The sequence below is a fragment of the Argentina silus genome, assembly GCF_951799395.1.
Source record: "Argentina silus genome assembly, chromosome: 17".
Lineage (NCBI taxonomy): Eukaryota > Metazoa > Chordata > Actinopteri > Argentiniformes > Argentinidae > Argentina > Argentina silus.
This window is the reverse complement of record NC_139671.1, coordinates 5,191,528-5,212,274: the sequence shown is the minus strand read 5'-3', so window position 1 is coordinate 5,212,274 and position 20,747 is coordinate 5,191,528. Positions and strand designations below refer to the sequence as shown.

General features: G+C 42.8%; 1 protein-coding gene across 2 annotated transcripts; it reads left to right on the top strand.

Moving 5' to 3' along the window:
* The first annotated feature begins 1,718 nt into the window (after positions 1–1,718).
* ylpm1 (YLP motif containing 1) lies at positions 1,719–20,230 on the top strand. Of its 2 annotated transcripts, none has more exons than XM_083688273.1 (21): positions 1,719–2,404; positions 2,790–3,011; positions 3,588–3,782; positions 3,999–4,609; positions 4,892–7,195; positions 8,864–8,978; positions 9,127–9,268; positions 9,382–9,471; positions 9,574–9,748; positions 10,508–10,683; positions 10,789–10,943; positions 11,036–11,098; positions 11,352–11,471; positions 11,709–11,885; positions 11,979–12,062; positions 12,217–12,300; positions 12,519–12,593; positions 16,627–16,678; positions 17,587–17,705; positions 19,265–19,447; positions 19,904–20,230. In XM_083688273.1, exons 1-20 carry the CDS (start codon positions 1,901–1,903, stop codon positions 19,409–19,411), a joined length of 5,610 nt encoding a protein of 1,869 aa, XP_083544399.1. In that variant the 5' UTR covers positions 1,719–1,900; the 3' UTR covers positions 19,412–19,447; positions 19,904–20,230. The 2 variants fall into 2 exon arrangements, with proteins under 2 accessions (XP_083544399.1, XP_083544400.1); XM_083688274.1 differs by having other exon boundaries at positions 2,387–2,503.
* Positions 20,231–20,747: the final 517 nt, after the last annotated feature.

Genomic DNA, 20,747 nt, shown 5'->3' with positions numbered 1-20,747 from the left:
ATACAGATTTACTGGTGATCTCAAAGAAAAAAAAACAACTCTGAGGGATGCCAGGCCTGAAGGGCAATCTAAAGTCATTGGCCTTTAACCTTCCATGTCTTGTCCTTCACTCCCTCTTCTCTGAACTTATAACCATAAAGATCAATTATATGGGGAAACCTTCCTATTCACCTACAGTAGTTACAACATACTGTATATAGCAATCAGACAAGACAGACAAGATAAACAGTATATGTTTGCTCCAAGGCATAGTTATCAGAAATTAATGTATACAATCAAATAAAGCTCTTTGAGAACAATTTCATGAATGGGAATACGCATACCTTTAAATACCTTCTCTTACAATTCCCAAAGTCTTTGGAACTGAAAGTAGAGGTTGTGGGCCTGTGTATTTATATTTAAATGTCTCCCTCTTGTGGATTATAGAAATAAATGCAAGAAGATCATTTTACTGTAGGCCGACAGCAACTAGCCTAGCCCAAAGCTGGTACGTTGTCTGGTTGTTTTCAATGGTTGTAGGTCATGATGACCAAAAACTTTGATAAAATAGTACAAAATTAAATTTAAGAAGAATTAAAGAAGAAAACTATACCATCAATAATCATTTATTTAGCATTAATAATCAGCATTTATTTAGGGGAATGTATGCAAAGATTTATTAAAAAAAATAACATATCTATACATTAGCACAGACAGATTTTTCTCCTGCAGAATAAATTGCCCATACAATTAGTGGAAAAGTAGAGCTGATCCATGGGCAGCCTTCTCTGCCCCAGGCCTACTGAGGATTTCAAGGTAAAAGTTACAACTTTTATAATGGGATTTGAAAACCCTGAAAAGGTGTATTTGAAGTTAAAGTATTTGTAAATGTTTTATTTGTCTGTGATGTTGTGATTGTGCTATATTTCTATGTTTACCTAGATGTTTACTGTAATTGGATTGGATTTTTATTTTTTTGGGGTGGGGGGGTACGTGGGACATGAATCGAGGAGAGGAGACGAGCTCCTAAGAAATAGGATGTTTCTCGCGGGTTCGGATATGGCCATTACGTATGACGTACATGCCTGCAAACCAATCACATTTTACGTAGCTACGTCTCCCTCCAGTCCAGTGATCGAATCATCTATCTGAACTGAAACATTTAGTTCAGTTCTTCTACGAAGTCCGATTCTTTGATTCACTGAATCGTTCAGCGTCTCCAGTTCGCTCAATCCTTGGGATTTATCCTTGGCATTAATATAATTGAATTGTATTGCATTCGTATTTCAGTCCACCACTATCACGTTATAACGTGTCCAACACATTAATGTTAATAATGTTCTCTATTCTCAGTCCAAACGTTTTACTCTGTATGTGCCTTATTTTAACTGTTTTAATGTTTTTGTGACGCACAATAGATACACCTAATTGGATGGGTTGATTAATTGTTTGGGAAAACAAAATAGCCACAGGGATACGACTTGTGTTCTTCCATAATTATCACAATGTTATGTTTTTTGCAGGATATTACGAGTGGTATTGACATAGCAGCCTAACCTGTGACGATTCACCTAATGACTCTTTTGTTTCAGTACTCAGTTCATCTAAAAGATTTGAATCAGCGTTTGCGACTCGCGAGCTACACACACATCTCTAGCTAGCTACCCTCACCCCTCAGACAGCTAGCTAGTTAGCTGTGGCGCTAAAGGATAAGGAACCCCCCAAAACGCACGAAGTACGATTTATATAACTATTTATTCATATTACAAACAGTATCGGTAATCAACATTTGTATACAGCTTGTAACACGCGCGAAAAATAACCATCTACCAAGGGTAACATAGCATTAGCTTATCTTTTACACTGGACCGGCTCCCTGTGTGAGCACAAAGCCAGGCCTGCACATTGTCCACTTCAAGGCATGTTTCCCTCTTGGGGGAACTTTGGTGGTGGCCAAGGCCATCAACCACCTCCGCAGCAATTCGGTGGTCCTAGACCGCAGCAGACGAGGGGTCCGTCACCTCAAGGAGGAGGATTCGGAGGATATGGAGCTCCAGCACCGGCGGCACATTTCTCGAGCCTGCGGGAGCAGCACCTTCAGCAAATGCAACAACTGCAGCAGCTTCACCAAAAACAGCTTCAGTCGGTGTTGCATCACAACAACAATGTTAATACCTATGGCGGCAGTTCTGCAGCCGTGTCACCTGGGTCATCATGGCAAGACGATGGATCAGGAGGATATGGTCCCGGTGCTCATACCTATTATCAAGACGAGAATCAGTCTATTCGAGGTCCGTCTGGTCCTCAGCCCCCTCCGCCACAGCCAGCGCCGCCCAAGGAGGCCCAGCCTCCCCCTCCAGAGCCGGCGACACCAGCCCCACCGGTGACTCCTCAGAATAATGGAGGTACCCCAGCTCCAAAAGAGGTAACTGTAAACAAGAAAGACTCTATGGCCCAGAAAGAGCAGGCCAATTCCTCCGCCCCCGAGGAAGAAAAACCCGATTTTTCTACTATGTCGTTACAGGTAATATCTTTCATGTGTGTTTTCACATTATTGTAGCACTCGTGATAACACCGTATGTTGGAAGTAAGAAGGCCTTGTCATTTCACTTTCATGTTATTGCTAGGACCTATAGTACTAATGTTCACAATGAACATCAAGGAAAGTCCCTAGCATGAAGTCCCACATTGGCCTCTTGCTGTCAGTTTTGTTTTAGTCCTTACCTACTTGGTCATCACCCCCCACGTTATTTATGTTTAACAAGGTAGCATGTTTATTTAACTAATTGCCATATGCTTATTCCATCCAGGATCAACAGCAGTACTGGTACAAACAGCACCTTCAGAATTTGCAGAGGCTTAGAAATGAGAAGGCCAAACTGAATCAGAACCAGGGTGACAGTCCAGCACCACCTCCCAAAACCCAGCCCTCAGGACCTGCTCCTCCCCTTCCATCAGAACCTCCCAAAAGTACCCCTCCACCACCCCCACCTAAAGAGGAGCCCCCACCTCCACCACCACCTGAAGAGACGGTACAAGAAAAACAGACAGTTTTTAGTCTCTATAAGAGTATGATTGATTTGCATTTTTACATGCATTTGTCTGGCCTAATGGCAAGGTAATGTGGAATATGCAAAGCTCGGTCTAAATGTTATTTGGATGAGAATATGTGGAATAATCAGAAGGTAAACCTTACTGCACAGTTCTGAAGCTTTGTATACAAATACGCTGTATCTTAATCATGGTTTTGAGACGGAAGCGACTTCAGTCAAGGATTTAGCCTTGACTGCTCAACCTTGAACAGCTGATGAGATTAACTCATCTGAACTGTTTCATAGAACTAGATTGGTTTGGTGCCTATCCTTAGTATTTCCAATTGTGATATTTAGTTTCTCAAGCGTTGTATAGTCTTACTTTATGAATCTCCTTTGATATACCAACTGTCCAAAACAGTATTTTACTGGTTAAGTCATATTCAACCTTATCCCTCACCATATATTTGCATGAGCTGTTTTTCTCAGTCTAAAGTTTACACAAAAGTAAACAGTTGAAAATGGAAATTGTAATTCAGAAGATACATCTTAACTCTCCCATTGGGTCACTTGCAGCCAGAAGTTGTCACCCCAAAAGACCCTGAGGAGGCGGCCCGTCTGCAGCAGCTGCAGGCTGCAGCGGCCCAGTGGCAGCAGGTGCAGCAGCAGAGGGCAGGTTTCCAGTACCAGGCCCTCATGCAGCAGCATGCACAGCTGCAGCAAATCCTCGGGCAGTACCAGCAGTTCGTCCAGCAGCCTGCACATCTAGAGGTAGCCTTTTCTTACACGGCTTTGATGATCATTTGTTCTCTTTGAATGTAATGTCTGCTTTGACCTGTATTTCCCCCACTTATGTACAATTATAGCTTAGGACCTTACATAATGTAGCTCTGAATATCAGTCTGTAATTGTGTCTTGAAATTCTGCTATATAAGGCATTTGGACTGGGTAAAGTTGTCATAGCATTTGTTGTTTCCTCATCTCCAGACGATGCCCATGGACATGCAGCTGAGGCACTACGAGATGCAGCAGCAGCAGTTTGCTCCTGTGTTCCAGGAGTGGGACCGCACCTTCACTCTGTGGCAGGAGCAGTTCCAGTCCTACCCCCACAAAGACCAACTGCAGGACTATGAGTGTCAGTGGAAACAGTGGCAGGAGCAGATGAACTCCACCAATGCCCACCTGCAGGAGAGGGTCAGCACCCTCCGAGCCATGCAGCCGTACGGAGGCAGTCAGTATGGTAGTGGAATGATAGGGCAGGACTACGGACAGTACCCCTATTCTGGACCGGAGGCGCAAATGCAACACATGGCGAGCCCTTCCATGCCAGCCACTCCAAGTATGGAGCCCTCGCCCACTTCTGAACATGGGTCCTGGGGCCCTCGAGCTGGACAGCAGGGTGCACCCAATGCGGCATGCATGTCCACCCCCACACCTACAGAACCGTATCCTCGTCCCACTGGCCCGGGGATACAGTCAGAACCGTACAGTTCATCTGGACCACCTGTTCGGGGAGCAGGCCCAGCTGGGAGAGGGGTTAGAACCCCAGGTCCGACCCCAGGTCCGCCACCACGCTATAACGGCCCAAGAGGGCCAAGGTAATTGTGTTCATGATATTGTGACTTGAGCAGTGTTCACTAAAACATATGGTCAAGCAGTACATTAGTTGCCCTAATACCTTGTGTATTAACTCTGTAATTACTCTAGTAACAACATTGTATTGACATAAGTAATTCCTTTGTACTTGTACAGTAATGAAGTGAGGGTTTGGTTTGGTGAGGCAAGTAGTTATTAGAGTTGGGTGCATTACTACGCAGGTATAGGGGAAACACAGTTCCATATAACACATGCTCTCATTCATATAGTTTCTCTCACTCCAGGTTTGATGGTCCTAGAGGGAATGGCCCAAGGTTTGAGCAGCAGCCTCAGCGTTTTAATGCCCCACCCAGATTTGACCAGCGTCAGAGATTTGACCAGCCTCCAAGAGGAAATCAGCCTAGATTTGGGCAACAGGCAAGATTTGAACAGCCCCCAAGGCAGGGCCCTCCCTCTCGCTTTGAACGACCCCCTGGACCACAGCAAGGAGTACAGCAAGGTCCCCAACAGCAAGGTCCCCAACAGCAAGGAGTACAACAAGGTCCCCAACCTAGACCAGAACATGCCAAGGATACTAAACCACAACAGATCAAGGCTGAAACACCAGTGGGCTCCAAGCCTCTAGGGAAACCCACAGGGAAACAGCAGCAAGCAACACAGGATAAAATGAAGCCAGAAGGCGCAAAAGAGACAGAAAACATGACGGATGACATGTTGGACTCATTAGATGGCTTTTTTGTGCAAAAGGATCCCATTCCTCAGACTACTTCAACAAAGGTGGAGCCAAACAAGCCTGATGCTGCAAGTAACAACTCCACCAACAACGAGAAGACCCCAGATGCTGCTAAAACCCCAGTATCAGCTCCTTCCTCAGTGCCTCAAAAGAACACTACCCCTGTCAAGAGCACTCTCCAACAAGGTGGGCAGCCAAACAATGTCAACAATGGACCTCTGCTGGGGCAAAAGCCTCATGGGCCTGAGCCACCAAAACCAGGCATGCCCAAACAACCCCCCGGTTTTCAGCAGGGAGAAACGCATATGGCCCCACATATGTCCTGTGGTACAGGACGCGGCCAGCCGCCAGTACCTCTCAGAGGGCTGGGCCGAGGACGTGGGCAGAGGGGACGCGGCGGAGGGCTACACGGAGGCCCAGAGGGCCCTCCTCATGGGTACAGTCTCAATCCTCAACCGCTCGGGGAGGAAGTGGAGCAGATGCCGTATGACTACAGGCCCCCGCATGAAGAAACGAGACAACATGGAGAAGAGGAAGACTACCAGTGGCAGGATCCCTCGCTGGAGGAACCTAGCGGAATGGAATCAGAGGCACCACCCCCAGAAGAGGAGATGTGGGTACCAGAGGAGCACTACTACCCGCCAGAGGAGCACTATGAAGAGCCTGGGAGAGGAGGCCCCCCAATGGGTAGAGGGGAGCCCTTTGATAGGCACTGGGAAGAGCCTGAGCCACCAGAGTACTGGGAAGAAGGGGGGGACCCATATTGGATGGACAGGAGGCCTCCAATGCGAGGTGCAAGACCCCCATTCCCCCCTGGGCGGGGACGACCCCCACGAGGCCGTCCTGGTTTCATGCACCAGGGTCCGAGGCGCCCTCTTCCACATGCAGCAATGGACCATGACCCTCATGGGCTCCCCATGCCTTATGATAACATGGAAATGGACCCCATGGGTCCTCCCATGCATCCTCCCATGCATCGTGGCCCTGGCCTGCGAGGGCGGCCCATGCACCATGATATGATGGATAGAGACATGAGGCGACCCCCTCTGCCACGTGAGATGATGGAGAGGGACCCGATGGAGCACCCCCCATACCACGACGACATGAAGAGGGAGCCTGGGTGGCCACGACCCCCCCACCTCAGAGGACCTCCTCCCCCACCTCATGAGATGATCGAGAGGGGCATGAGGAGGCGCCCAATGGGCCATCGTCCAATGGGTCGAGGCATGCGACGCCCGCCACCCCCGCACGAAGTCCTGGAAGAAGGGTTCAACGACGGTTACAGTGAGGAATTTAGACCTGATGATGGGTATGGCAGGCCACCAGTCAACTATCGGCCCCAAGAGTACGAACGTGACGAGGAGTATTACGAACCCCGTGGGGAATGGGACAGGGAGCGCCCAGAGAGGGACTACCCTCCCTATCCCCCCCGCGGCCCACCTCCAGAGCGCTTTAGGGAGGATAAATGGGAGGATGAAAGACAGCGTCCATACCCATACGAGGAAGAAGAGCGGGGCAGAGGAGACCACCGATTCCACAACTACCAAGAAGAGCCCCCTTATAGACGCGAGGAGCCACATTACCCACCGCCCCCAGATTGGGAAAGACCTCCACCAAGACCTCCACCGGAGAGGGGGTATCCTCCAGACTTTGAGGATCGCAGACCCCATTTTGACGCCCGACCAGAGCCTCCTCTAGATATCCCTCCACCTCCGCCTCCTGCAGCTCCACTTGTTAAGGTGCAAGAGAGTCCGTTGGAGGCCGCGCCCCAGGGAACCAACGCAGGGATACTTGCCCTCTCTCAGCGGCAGCATGAGATCATCCTGAAAGCAGCCCAGGAGCTCAAGCTAATAAGGTAATTTATAGTGACATGCATTGTTTTCTTTGAAGAGGGGAGAGACACTACATTCCGTTTCTGTATCACTTACATGTGAAATGTTCTGTTTCTGTTTCTAAATGTTGCATGTCATCTGTAGCAGTGAAAATGCTTTTATAATATCCCTATAAATAAGAAAAAAAATCACATAATTCGGACATAAAAACAGTAGCCTATGGAAATATGGAAATTTGCATTTGAATTGATTAGAAAATGACTTCATTTGTTCTATGGTAATTCCATTGTATGATACAGATGCCTTTCTACCCTGCAAAAGTTCTGCAGAAATTAATAGTTCTGTAGAAAGTACACCAATTGTCTTTGTGTCTGTGTGTGTCTGTGTGTGTCGTGTGTGTGTCGTGTGTGTGTCGTGTGTGTGTCGTGTGTGTGTCTGTGTGTGTGTCTGTGTGTGTCTGTGTGTCTGTGTGTGTGTGTGTGTGTGTGTCTGTGTGTGTGTGTGTGTGTGTGTGTCTGTGTGTGTGTGTGTGTGTGTGTGTCTGTGTGTGTGTCTGTGTGTGTGTCTGTGTGTGTGTGTGTGTGTGTGTCTGTGTGTGTGTGTGTGTCTGTGTCTGTGTGTGTCTGTGTGTGTGTGTGTGTGTGTGTGTGTGTGTGTGTGTGCGCGCGCGCTGTTCACCAACTGCAGAGCTCACTTAATGTGTGTTGCTAGTTAGCGAATGACACTAGAGGCTAATCTTCTGTCGGCAAAAGCAGCTTTTCAAAACATAATTTGGCATTAACTACAAAGCACATGACAGAGTACCTCGCTCTCTTAGGTCATGCGGTAAAAAAACGGAGGAAAACTTCTCCATAGATTTTGACGTCTCTGTCTACCTAGTATACTAGTACTACATTAAAAGCTATGAAAACTGTCCCAGTTCAGCTGGATGGGCCTATGTTGCACTTTTTACTTAGCAATATTTTCTTATTCACATCACAGTTATTTGCAAAAAATATTTATTGGTAAATCTTCATCTATTATTTCATTTAGTATTTGAAATAATATGCATGATATTCATTTTTTCATCATTTAATGATTCCAAATCTCATTTTGAGCTAAGAAATAATACAAAACTGAGAAATCCGCTATCAGAATCAGAGGAAAAATACAGATTTTATAGTTGTGTAAATGAATGAGTCCATCCCTATTAGGCTCTACTACTCTTTGCATACTTCCTAATACTTCCTAATACATACTTCCTAGGGATGGACAAGATTACTAAAGTACATTACTGAAATACGACTTGAAATGCAACAATTTTAGGGATTAATTGACAAAAGGCACAAACAAAAATGCAACAGTATTCACAACGTTAATGTCATAATGGGCTCAACCATCAAGAAATATGTTTAACATTTGAGGCCCGATCCTATTCCAAAATCCATTATGAAGTAATTTCTTCAGAGCATTGCAAGTACTTAAAAAAACTATTAAACACTTCAAATAAACATCCCTACTTCAAAAACACAAAAATAATCACTTCTGGTTTTACAAGATAAGATGCACCAATATCTGAAAAATTACAGGTAGAACCCTGTACCAATAACAAGTTAATCCTGTTAGCATAACTTAAACACTACTTTTGAAATATATTTTAGCCGTGTAAGTTCTCCACAGAATTCAATAGTGTGTGCTTTTTTGGTAAACAGAGAGATGCAGGAGGGTAAGACCTCTGTAGGGGAACCCCAATCTGAACCCCAGCCTGAGCTCTCAGCAGGTCTCATGGGATTGGAAATCCCCCCAGAAGTGAGGAGTGCCCTAAAGGTAAACCACATATGTGTGTGACATATTTTACATTGTAACTGTGTGTGGGTGGGGTCAAGTGATATTTTCAGATCAGTGCAATGTCTTTTATACTCTTTTTTGCCATGAACATATGCTAAGCTGTTAAGACATTTTTTTTCGAATGCAGGCTACCAATCTTATGACTGAATCTGGAAAGGCACCTGCTAATAAACTATGGGATGCCATGCCCCCAGATACTGGCTTCCTGTCCTCTGCTATTCACAAATCACCAGTCATTCCCAAAACCGTGGATTATGGTCATGGTCACGGTAAAGATATACAAAGAACATTTTGGAAGCTCTTGTAGAAACACGTTTTTAGACTCTTGAAAGGTGTTGTGCACATCGTTTTGTAAGGTACTCATCCCTCTTTGAATTTGCAGAACCCGGAACGACTGTGGAACGAATGTCTTATGGAGAGAGGATTGTGTTGAGGCCGGATCCGGTACCCTCAGACAGAATTTACGAAAAAGGTTTCTATCTTACGGACCATTGTACAAATGTTTTGTTAAAAACCTAATGTGAGAGGTAAATGTCCAGCCATTTCTTGAATAACAATTGTACTTTCACCCTAGAACCTCTTGGCCAGAGAGACCCCTACAGCAGAGACCCATATTATGACAGACGGGGGGACCCCTATGCGGAGCGCCGGGAATACAGCCGGGAAAGGGAAATCTACAGAGACAAGCCTCCTGTGGACTTCGACAGAGAACGATACGAGAGGGACCGCTACCCTCCCAGAGATGACAGGTAGTTCTAGTCCTTTTAGTGGGGTTTGACAAACATTGCTGTCTGGAAGAACTTTTATAAAATGTGTAACTTTTTGTTTTTGTCTGTTTTTGCCTCAAGCAAACAGTCCATGGTTGTTGAAGAAAGGTACTGTCTCACATCGTGCTGTGTGACTAGTCCTTCTGCTTGTAGCCTTGTGAATACTGCCTGTTTGAGATGTGCAGTGCTCTTAAAGAGATGAGATGTTATCATCCTCTCTTCGTCTTCATCTATCGCTATAGGAGATCTTTTCTGCCTGCCGCAATAAGACTGTACCACACACAGACCAGACAAACCAGACAACCAGACAGACCAGACAACCAGACAACCAGACCAGACAGACCAGACAGACCAGACCAGACCAGACCAGACCAGACAGACCAGACAGACCAGACAGACCAGACCAGACCAGACAGACCAGACAGATCAGATCAGATCAGACAGACCAGACCAGACCAGACCAGACCAGACAGACCAGACCAGACAGACCAGACAGACCAGACCAGACTCTGGCTGGCTTGATCGGAGTGATCAGAGTCAGGCTGGGGGATGTTAAATCATAATGGACTGTTCTTGCTGTATATAATGTTTCAGGTGTCTATTTTAGTCTATTATTCTATTGTCACTTTACTTTGTTGTTGTTTGTGATGTGAGCTGCTGTAACGCCTTAATTTCCCCTCTGGGATCAATAAAGTACCTATCTATCTATCTGTCTATCTATCTATCTATCTACCTGTGTAGGTTACCACCTGGGCCCCCTCCACGCCCAGGCTACAGAGATCGGGAGAGGGACATGCGGGAGCGGGAGGGCCGTAGCAGTCGTGACCGAGACGAGCCCTATGGGAGACCCGGGTATGACAGACCCCCTTACGAGCGCAGCGGGCCTGAGCGTTACGACCATGGCTCCTCACCCTATGGTAAGTGAAGTGCTACTCCCTCCAACAGGCGCTAACAGGTGCCTACATAATTCACGTGCAGCAAGTGCCCAGGATGTGAATGATGCTGATTGAACCTTACTTCAGGTGACAGGAGAGGTTATCCAGAGGAGCGAGGCCCTGGTTCGGCATCGTCCCTGCCTCCTCCGCCCCCTGCACCACCGCGGGTCGAGAAGAAACCAGAGACCAAGAACGTGGAAGATCTTCTCAAACCACCCGGCAGATCTACTCGACCTGAAAGGGTGCAAATGGCTGCTTTCCCTCAATTACCTCAAGCTTCACTTAATAACTTCTGTCTAAGTGCCATAACCTGTATGCTCTTGTTGTTCCCCAGATTGTCATCATAATGAGGGGGCTTCCAGGTAGTGGGAAAAGTCATGTTGCAAAGCTAATGCGGGTGAGTTGGACCAGAATTGGCATTGTCTGAAAGTGGCTGTTCCAAGGAATATTCTTTCTTGTCATTTGTCTCCCACCAGTTTGATTAGAACATGAAGTGACAGTATTGATCCCATTGTCTGATCAAGCAGAATCTAGTTTGTTATAGTAGATTATTTGCACCATTTTGCTTGTTTATTTTTTGGGCAAAACACTCCTGCAGAGGCCAAGTACTGCCTCTCTTTCTTAGATAAAATATTGTTTGCATCATTAAGGACAAAGAGGTAGAGTGTGGAGGCGCCCCGCCGAGAGTGCTTGGCTTAGACGACTACTTCATGACTGAGATCGAGAAAGTGGAGAAGGACCCTGATACAGGCAAACGAATGAAGCTAAAGGTTTGTCCAGCTTGGCCCTCTGGTTTGGTCAAGTACTATCATTCTTTAGAAGATGTTGTCATAATGCCCATGAGAAGCCTGTTGTATTTGGAAATTGTCCACTGTTCGTGGAAGTACAGACTCCATCTTTTAAACGTGCATATTGATTTTGTAATTTGATCAGAACGTTTCAATATAATGAACTCTTTAACAGGTTTTATTCTCTTAACAAATGTCCACCTACTTCCATTTTGTCAGGTGCTCGAATACGAGTATGAGCCAGAGATGGAGGATACGTACCGGAGTAGCATGCTTAAAACCTTTAGGAAAACACTAGACGACGGATTTTTCCCCTTTATTATTATCGACGCCATTAACGACAGGGTGAAGTACTTTGATCAGTTCTGGAGTGCAGCCAAAACTAAGGGTTTTGAGGTGAGTCACGTTTGTCAGGTTTGTCATGCAACCTCTCTCCAAAATTTGATCAATTCCTGAAATTGACGAGCAACAAAATCGATCTTTCCCCAGGTGTACGTGGCTGAAATCACTGGAGACAGTCAGACCTGCGCGAAGAGAAACGTCCATGGGCGGAAGCTAAAGGATATAACAAAGGTCCGTATTGGACCCCTTTGTCTACTTCTGCAGAGCTCACAAATACATGTTCAAGAGTTCTGTAAGCATAACAAATTACAGTGATAGACCACAAATATTCATTGCATTTTATTGATTCAATGTGTTTTTTTTTTTTTGTTTGTTTTTTTTACAGATGTCCGGTAACTGGGAATCCTCGCCACGTCACATGGTGCGCCTGGATGTCAGGTCCCTGCTTCAGGATGCTGCCATTGAAGAGGTATTTTTGTTAGGAGATTTAGTTTTTGGAGTATGTCAGTGTCTTTGTTTGATAATCTGCAGTTCCTATAGAAGAGGTGCTGAGGGAGCATCGTTGAATACCCCTAAACAATGGACTCATGTTTGACAAGAAAATTGAGTGTAAACCTAGACCGCTGTAGGTGACAAGACAGTGGATGACGTGTTGGATGATATTCATTAGAAAATCTTATGTTCAAGGTTGAAATGGAAGATTTTAATCCTGAGGATGAGCCCAAGGAACCCAAGAAAGAGGAGGAGGAGGAAGGAGATCTGGTAGGACCTAAATAGCATGCCCTTGTAGCTGTATAGTTGTCAAACTCAAGTAATATGTGCTCATATCCACCATTGACAGTCCATCTAAAATGGTCACAATCACAATGCCATTGCAGTGATTACAAATGCTAGCTGGCTTGTTGTTTTAAAGTAGGTTTTAAACGTTGCCTTAAGTTTGTGTTTTATTTTAGTCTAATTGTTAAAAGAAAATAATGGAATAGAACATCCATACGAAGATGGACCATTGTCTTTGGCTTCATCTAAAAAAAAAGATATGATTGGTAATTTAAAGAAGCTTAAATTAGTTTAGTATTTGTTCATCTATCAAAACATAACTTGAGTCAGTCAAATGATTTTTAGAATTTACCATGGTGTTAGTTTCTCCTTAGATGTTAAGCATTATCACTTTTAGTTATGTTGAGATTTCCTTACATTTTTCCCCCAAGTTGGGATAATTAGGGAATGGGATAACAACATACCTCAGACTCATTGATTTAATTATTTTTTGTGTTAGAATAGCAGGCCCATGAAAATGTACAAATAGATTCAATTTGATAAATTTGCCCATCATGTTTCACATGATAGGTTTCATAAAATGGCCACACTGGCTGCACTGCACAAGGTCATATGTAATGTAGAAGCTTCTTTGAAATGACTACTTGTGGTGTTGATATAGTCTATATGGGCGAGTAGATACAGTACCTACTTGCACCAAGCAACTTAATTAAATTCTCCTTTTTATCTATTTCATTCATCAGAACTATGAAATGTGTTGATCAATGCAATCAATAATTCAGTAGCTTCAATAATCCAGTGGTAGAAATGATGAATTCTTTAGCATGTTCGCAGGAGACACTTAGCGATGTGCCTTGGTAGTAGCACTATGAACTTCACATTTGGCCAGGGACACATTTTTGAAGATTGTCCTTTCATTTCTTTACAACTTGCACATAATTTTAACCAGGTTGTGTGATGCTGTCATCATCATTGTGATGCTCTCATCATCATTGGATATGTTATTGGATAGACGTGTTCTTGGAACACGCTCAGTGAAAACAAGTACTGTAGCAGAGCAACTGGTCAACCTGAGACCCCTCATCATAGCTCCCTCGGCGTGCTCAGCTGTTTCTTTGGGTTTAACTGTTCATCATTGAGTCGATGACCTCACTCTCAATGAGCAGCACTCTGGAAACACTTGTGGTCATAAGTGCAGAGTTATAGCAGAAAACACCTGACTCAGTAGTTGGATAGGATTTTATTTCATGTTTCTAAAGACACTGAGGTACAGTTTGCATTGTATAATACAGCAGTTTTCTGTTAGGAACAAGGACCAAAGAGATGCCATGATCATTTAATTGGTGCTAAATGGATGGGGAAAGAACCATAGTAAATAGCTTACTGCTTCTTCTCTGAATTTAGCTGACATTTCTGATGTCAATTGATTCATTTCAGATTTCAATTGTCTGTCACTTCAAATAATGAAATAATGTTTAATATATAACAAATTGCAAAACATAAAGCAGCAATCATCAAGAAGTATGATCTGTGACTTAGTGCTTCTTCTTCTTCTTTACTACTTCTATACTATAGATCCTTTCAATCTAAGTGATGCAAAAGGTGGATTTAGGCGGGGAATGTTCACATTGTAGTATCTCTTTTTAGTGAACCGAGGGAACCAAGTCTTCTCCATGGAAGAGCCATTCATTTGGCTGCATTATTTACAACGATAACAAGTACTTTGAGCACCGTCCAACACATATCTCTCTTACAAAAAGTATTTATAGTTGTAGACTTATTCGGAAATACTACTGAACAAAGAGCCAAATGAAAGTCATTTGAGAGCGAAATAAACAGCTCTTTTTTTGTAAATGGAGCCAAATGTTCCTGCACACTAAAACGACTACAATCACTAGAAGTAGCACTATGTAGTAATAGTAGAACTTTATTAATCCAAATGATGGAAAAGTATTTATCAGAACAGCATCTGCAGATACACAAAATAACAAAGACGGGGCATACCGAAACACACCTACCTTTTATCTTTTCCTACCTTAGCAGTAGGAAAAGATAAAAGAAACAGTTATCGTATAAAAAAATGTAAATCAGAAAATCTGCATCACTGTTGATAAAAAAAAATTATAATACCTCAGTGGAACTTTGAACCTATTGCAGAAGCGGCTAATCGGCCAATTCTTAAATCTGAAATATTATAATTTGAACAGTCATAGATGGTATATGTCTTACTGTTGGTTACCAATAAATATACTTGCCATTATTTTATTTTATATTGTCATATACATAAAGTATTGATGCCGGAGGCACTAATTATTTAGTTTTTTTTCTTGGAAACACCGCCATCAAAGGCATTTATAAGGAAGGGCTTAGCATATACTGTATTATGATAGGGCATGTCTGTATCCACTTCAAGTTGTGGTGGGGAGTCGACCCCCAAAAGAGTCAACCCCTCTGAGTCTTTGAGTCGACTCCAATTTTGAGAGGGAGAAGAATCAACTCTCACGACTCTGACTCCAAATTCCACTGCAAATGTATGTCTGAAACAACAAAAAACGATAGCTATGTCTTGTAGAGAATGGCAACCTTCTCCCAATGCATTGCTAGCCGATTGCAATCGTTTTAAAGCACTCACGACATCACACTTCCTGACATCGCAGTATTATTCATTTTAGGACAGTTTGCCATTTTGGAGTCAGAGTCGAGAAAGAGTCGACTCCATCAACTCTGAAAGCAGGAGTCGGGGTGAACTCCAAAAGTCCTGGCGTCGTACACCACTAACTACAGAACCTGTGGTGAAGCACCCAGAGACTGATGGAGTAGTAGCCTGTCGACCTGTTTTGTCATGTAATAAGATCATATTTTATCAGCCACACCACTCATGGATCACTGCCTCTATCATACTGTAGCTAGTGTAGCTGGCTTCAATGGGGTTCACCTACAAGCCTTGAACAACAGCTGATATTGCATACCACTGTGGTGGTGTGTTTGGTGCAGTAATGTGGGTTTGAGACCAACCCAGAAACCAAAAAGCACATGACACACATGTTTGTGAGCTGAAGTATTCCTGACACATTTGATTGATGCATTGTGTGGATAAACCTACAGTCTGACTTAAAAGCATAGACGCTTGACTCACCTGCCTATTGATGATCTTTGATACTGTAGTGAGAAATAATGAAAGATTATTTCGTGTTTCGAACCAGTCAGAGTGTTATGGAGTGCACCTGCTTAATGCACCGCATAGTGCATTGTCGAAGAGTTCAACTGCTTAATGTAATGTCTGTTGTGCGCACAGATGTTAACTCATTTAGTGCCGAGGGTGAATAAAGTCGCCCAAATTGTCAACATTATAGAGTGCCAAGGGTGACTTTATTCACAGACAATTATGACACGTTTTTATGACACTTTGTAGCCAATCTGTAGCCAATCAAAGTATTGTTGCTAGGTAAATACCACATACAACACTTGGCACTCTCGGTGGTGAGTGTTCCAGAATTCTCTGGCAGTTAGTGGGTTGCCTGTCTGCCTGAAATATAAAATACAATTAATCTTTTTCTTATGTAGGGTAATTATATCATATATTAAAAGAGCTGTCTTAACTTGTAGATTGGTACCAAAATGTATTAACCTCAAGACACCTTGTTTTTGTGCAAGTAGCTTGTCAGTCGAGCTGTTTTCAAAGTCTGACTGCTCAAAATGCTTTGATCATGGCTTATTCCAAAAGCACAACCTTCAACCTTTCAAGTGACACGATGTCATGACATCTGAATTGTGTGCATGCCCAACGTCTTAAAGAATGTTTCATGTCTCATGCAGTGTCATTCTTGAGATTGTCATTGTACTAATATTGTTTTATTAATCTTGAATCTTGAATCTTATTAATCTGAGTTAAAGCATTTTCTCTCCTGTCACCAAACCCATTGTCCTCCTCTCTGTCTCTCTCTCCCTCCCGACCCCTAGCTTCTTGCCACAGTCTAACCGTTGCAGTCTCTCTGTATAATGTCTCTGTATAATTTAGGGTTACATTCCAAAAAGCAAATGGGAGATGGACACTTCTGAGGCAAAACTCGGTAGGTATTTTCTTTTTTATCAAAGCAAAAAAAAGTTTTTCCTTTTAAAAATGTACTATTTTGGTTGCATATTCATCAAGGTTACAGTTTGTATTTCAGCCAGGCAGTGATAGCCACACTGTCATCTAGACAAACTCAAATTTGTGAAATACAAATTGTAACCATGATGAATATGCAACCAAAACAGTACATTTTTAAAGGAAAAACATTCTAACTATTCATTTTCTTATTATTTTTTTTTTCTTTATTATTGTTATTTTACTTCCACAAATGCAATGATGTTTTGCAAAGGAATACATTTGTGGCTGTTTTAAAGTGCACTCACACAATCTTCAATGAGAGAAGAGAATAGTTAGCAACCTTGTATTACAAAATAAATATTGGAATACAAGGTTTTGACTCTTTCCCAATTTGTTCTCAGGCACACTTTTCCCTCTTGTCTCTCTTGGCTTACTTCAATATTAAAATGACGAGACATCTTGGTTAATTTGCAAAGCTTGATTGGTTTCAACAAGAATTGACCTTTTCTGAAGCAACTTTCACAAGGAGGGGGGGGGGTTTATTGTGAACTGAGATTGAGTTTCTCAAATGCTTACAAATGCACTACACTTGATGCATTACGGTAAACAATCCAATAAGAGTTTTTTTGTATTCCATCTTTAATATGAATCTAAATGTGCCATGTTGATGCTCAGACATCACACCAATGAGATGATTATCAAGTCTAATGCCTAACATTGGCAGAAACATGGTGATCGTAACATCCTAAGTAGACCGAATTCTAGACCGAAGAAAATATCTCAACTGACGCTACACAGAAGAGTTGGCGTTGTCTTCAAGAACAATCTCAGCAAAATATGTTTTTGCTGAAGCTGGATGTGACCTGGAGAGCACTCTCTCCCTTACAGACAAGCTGGATGGCCTGGTGAGTGGAGGGAAGAGAAAACGTGATGGCGAGGACATGGAGGATTTCCTTCAGCTGCCAGACGACTACGCCACCCGCATGTCGGAGCCGGGAAAGAAGAGGGTAAAGTGGCACACTCTCCGTCCTGTCATCTGTTTCATATATCATAGTATGTCACTGCCTGACCTGTCACTCACTCACTCATCCCCATCTGCAGGCTGGCACCTAGGGCAGCAACAACTGTTTGACCTGTCTTTGAAATAGTGCCCTGCTTAAGTAAAAAAATAAATTTAAAAAATTTAAAAAAGCAAATATATTTTATTTGATGGTATTTGTGTACAACAAAGAAAGTACAACACTTTTTATGCATAGTCCCCCTATTTTAGGGTACCCAAAAGTAATAGGACAATTGGCTTGACAGGTGTTTCTGGTAAGTCTAAAATCAATACTGGCACAAAACAACTGTCCCGCAGATCAGGAACACTACCCAGGAGGTAGGCGTGATTGTGTCAGAGACTACCATCCGCAGAACATGTCACCAGCCAAACTACAGACGCGTCACTGCAAGGTGCAAACCACTAGTTATCCTCAAAAGGGATGGTCAGGTTACAATTGGCTAAAAAGTGCCTAAAAAGTCTGTGGCGGTCTGGAAAAAGGTCTTGTGGACAGATAAGATTAATATTATCATGTACCAGAGTGATTGCAAGAGGAAAGTTTGGAAAAAACAAAGAACAAGGATCTGCCCAAGATTTACAGCATACCAACTCATCTGTGAAACGTGGTGCAGGAGGTGTTAGGTTTGGGCATGTACAGCTGTCACGAGAACTTGCTAACGGCAGCAGCAGAATGTATTCTGTGTACAGATACATCTTGTCTGCTTGAGTGCAAGCAAATTCCTCCATATTCATTAGATGCTGCTTCATCATTCAGTAAAACAATGGCCCAAAACATACTTATATAGCAACTAGGCAGTTTTTCATGGCCAAAAAGTGGAAAAGTCTTGACTGGACAAGTCAATCTTCAGATTTAAATCCAATTGAACATGCATTTCATTTCCTGATAAGATTTTAGGCAAAAAGACCTCAAACCAAACAACAACTGAAGATGGCTGCAGTACAGGCCTGGCAGAACATCACCAGAGAAGATATCAAGCATCTGGTGGGGTCAATGGGTCGCAGACTTCAGGCAGTTATTGCATGCAAAGGATTGTCGACCAAATACTAAACATGAGTGCTTAATTTGATAAATCTGTCCCATTACTTTTGGGTACCTCAAAATAGGGAGTCTATGCATAGAAATGTTTGTAATTTCTGAATGGTGAAGTCAATATGTACACAAATACTATCAAATAAAAGATTTCAAATCCATACTCGGAGTGTAGAGCCAAAAGAAGACACAATGCTTCACTGTCCCATTACTTACGCAGGGAACTCATTCCAAGCGAGCGTCAAGAAACAGGAGAATTTTGTCTTGAGAACAGGCTTATGTTTTGGCCAAAGTGTACTTTTGATTTATTTGTTTTGTTTACTCCTGAAATGAGATGTTTCCCCATGTTACCAGAATTCCAAACGAGCATACATATGCAAATATGTTGAAACCCAGCATTAACATAAAATGATAGTCCCTTATCCATCTCCTGCTCATGACGCAAGCCCCTGGTCGCTTTCCTCCCTGTCCTTTAGGTTCGCTGGGCTGACCTTGAAGAGCAAAAAGACGCCGATCGAAAGCGTGCTATCGGCTTTGTGGTCGGTCAGACGGACTGGGAGAAAATCACTGATGAGAGTGGCCAGCTGGCTCAGAGAGCTCTCAACCGTACAAAGTATTTTTAAGAAGAGACTATCAATTCCCTGCTTCTTGATATATAGGTATGTATTTTCTCTTATTGTAGCAGTATTTGTATTACCATTTTCATGGTTATTACAATAAGTAAATGGTAATCACGTCATTTCATTTCACATCTTTAAATGTTATAGAATTCCATTCGCGTTGGATGAGTAATGGAAGGTAGACTTAAAAGCTTAAAGCTTTTGGTTTAAATTGTTACTCTCAGAAATGCAAGATACAGATGAAAATCCCGGAAGTAACCCTAGTCCTAGAGCTCACGATTCTGTTAGATATATCTCAGTCAAATCTAGCACAAAATACTATCTAGTTAAATTGTATGTTATAAATAATTAGTAGAAATTCCTAACTAATATTAAGTGTATTGTATATAACTGTTTTCATAGGCCTTATTTGTTTTCTTCATGTCACTTTCTAATGACTTTGTTTCCATGTATCGTTGTTGCGGATTTTTCAATTCCTTTTCTTTTTTTCTGCAGGTATCCAGACTGTGAAAATGCTGAACCTTTTTCTCCTGTGGTGAAAAATAAGTTATAAAGACTATTCTGCCGAAATATGACACCCGTAGCTGTTTATTTAATATTTCATAATTAGGATACAGGATAACCTTCTGAATTAGTGGTAAACATTTCATTTAGACTTTTAGTTGGTAGCTTTCTCATGTGTTTTGATGGCACTCCCTCACATCAGTTATCCTTGCAGTTGCTCTAGCTTGGCTTCTAATTTTATATTGTGGTAGTTGTGTGTACTGTATACCTGTGAATACTGTGACTTGTTTTAAGAAATAAATCAAGAAACAAATAAAAGTTTCACAAAAACTACCCTTGGAGAGGCTCATGTGAGTGGTCATGTGGGCTGCACCATAAAGACTCTTCTGTGATGTGTACTTCATGAGCTCAATCCCAACCAAGGAGTTGGATGGGGCTTTTATCACATAATAACCATGTGTTGTTCATGTTTTTTTTACCCTTGGTCGGAGTCTTGGGAGTTTGTCCTTAGTTGCTGCCTGGTCTTGTCAGTGTCAGCCCACTAATGGATGAGATCAGGAGGCAGCGAGGCAAGCTGATCCTAGATCATGCCAAACATGACAAAGATTTTACACGTAGCCTCAGAGAAATGCCGTTTATGGGTGCTGTTTATGGGTTAGGGTTAGCACCAGTCAGTTGCTAAAGTAGAGGCGCGTTTCAGTGTTTTTCTGACCTGCATCAGGTTTACTTTTTCAGACACGTGCCTTGGAAGTGCGTGTATGCTTGTGACGTGCCTTAAAAAAATTTAAAAAAAAATCTCTCTATATATATTAAAAAACATGTTTCTTTCGTGGCT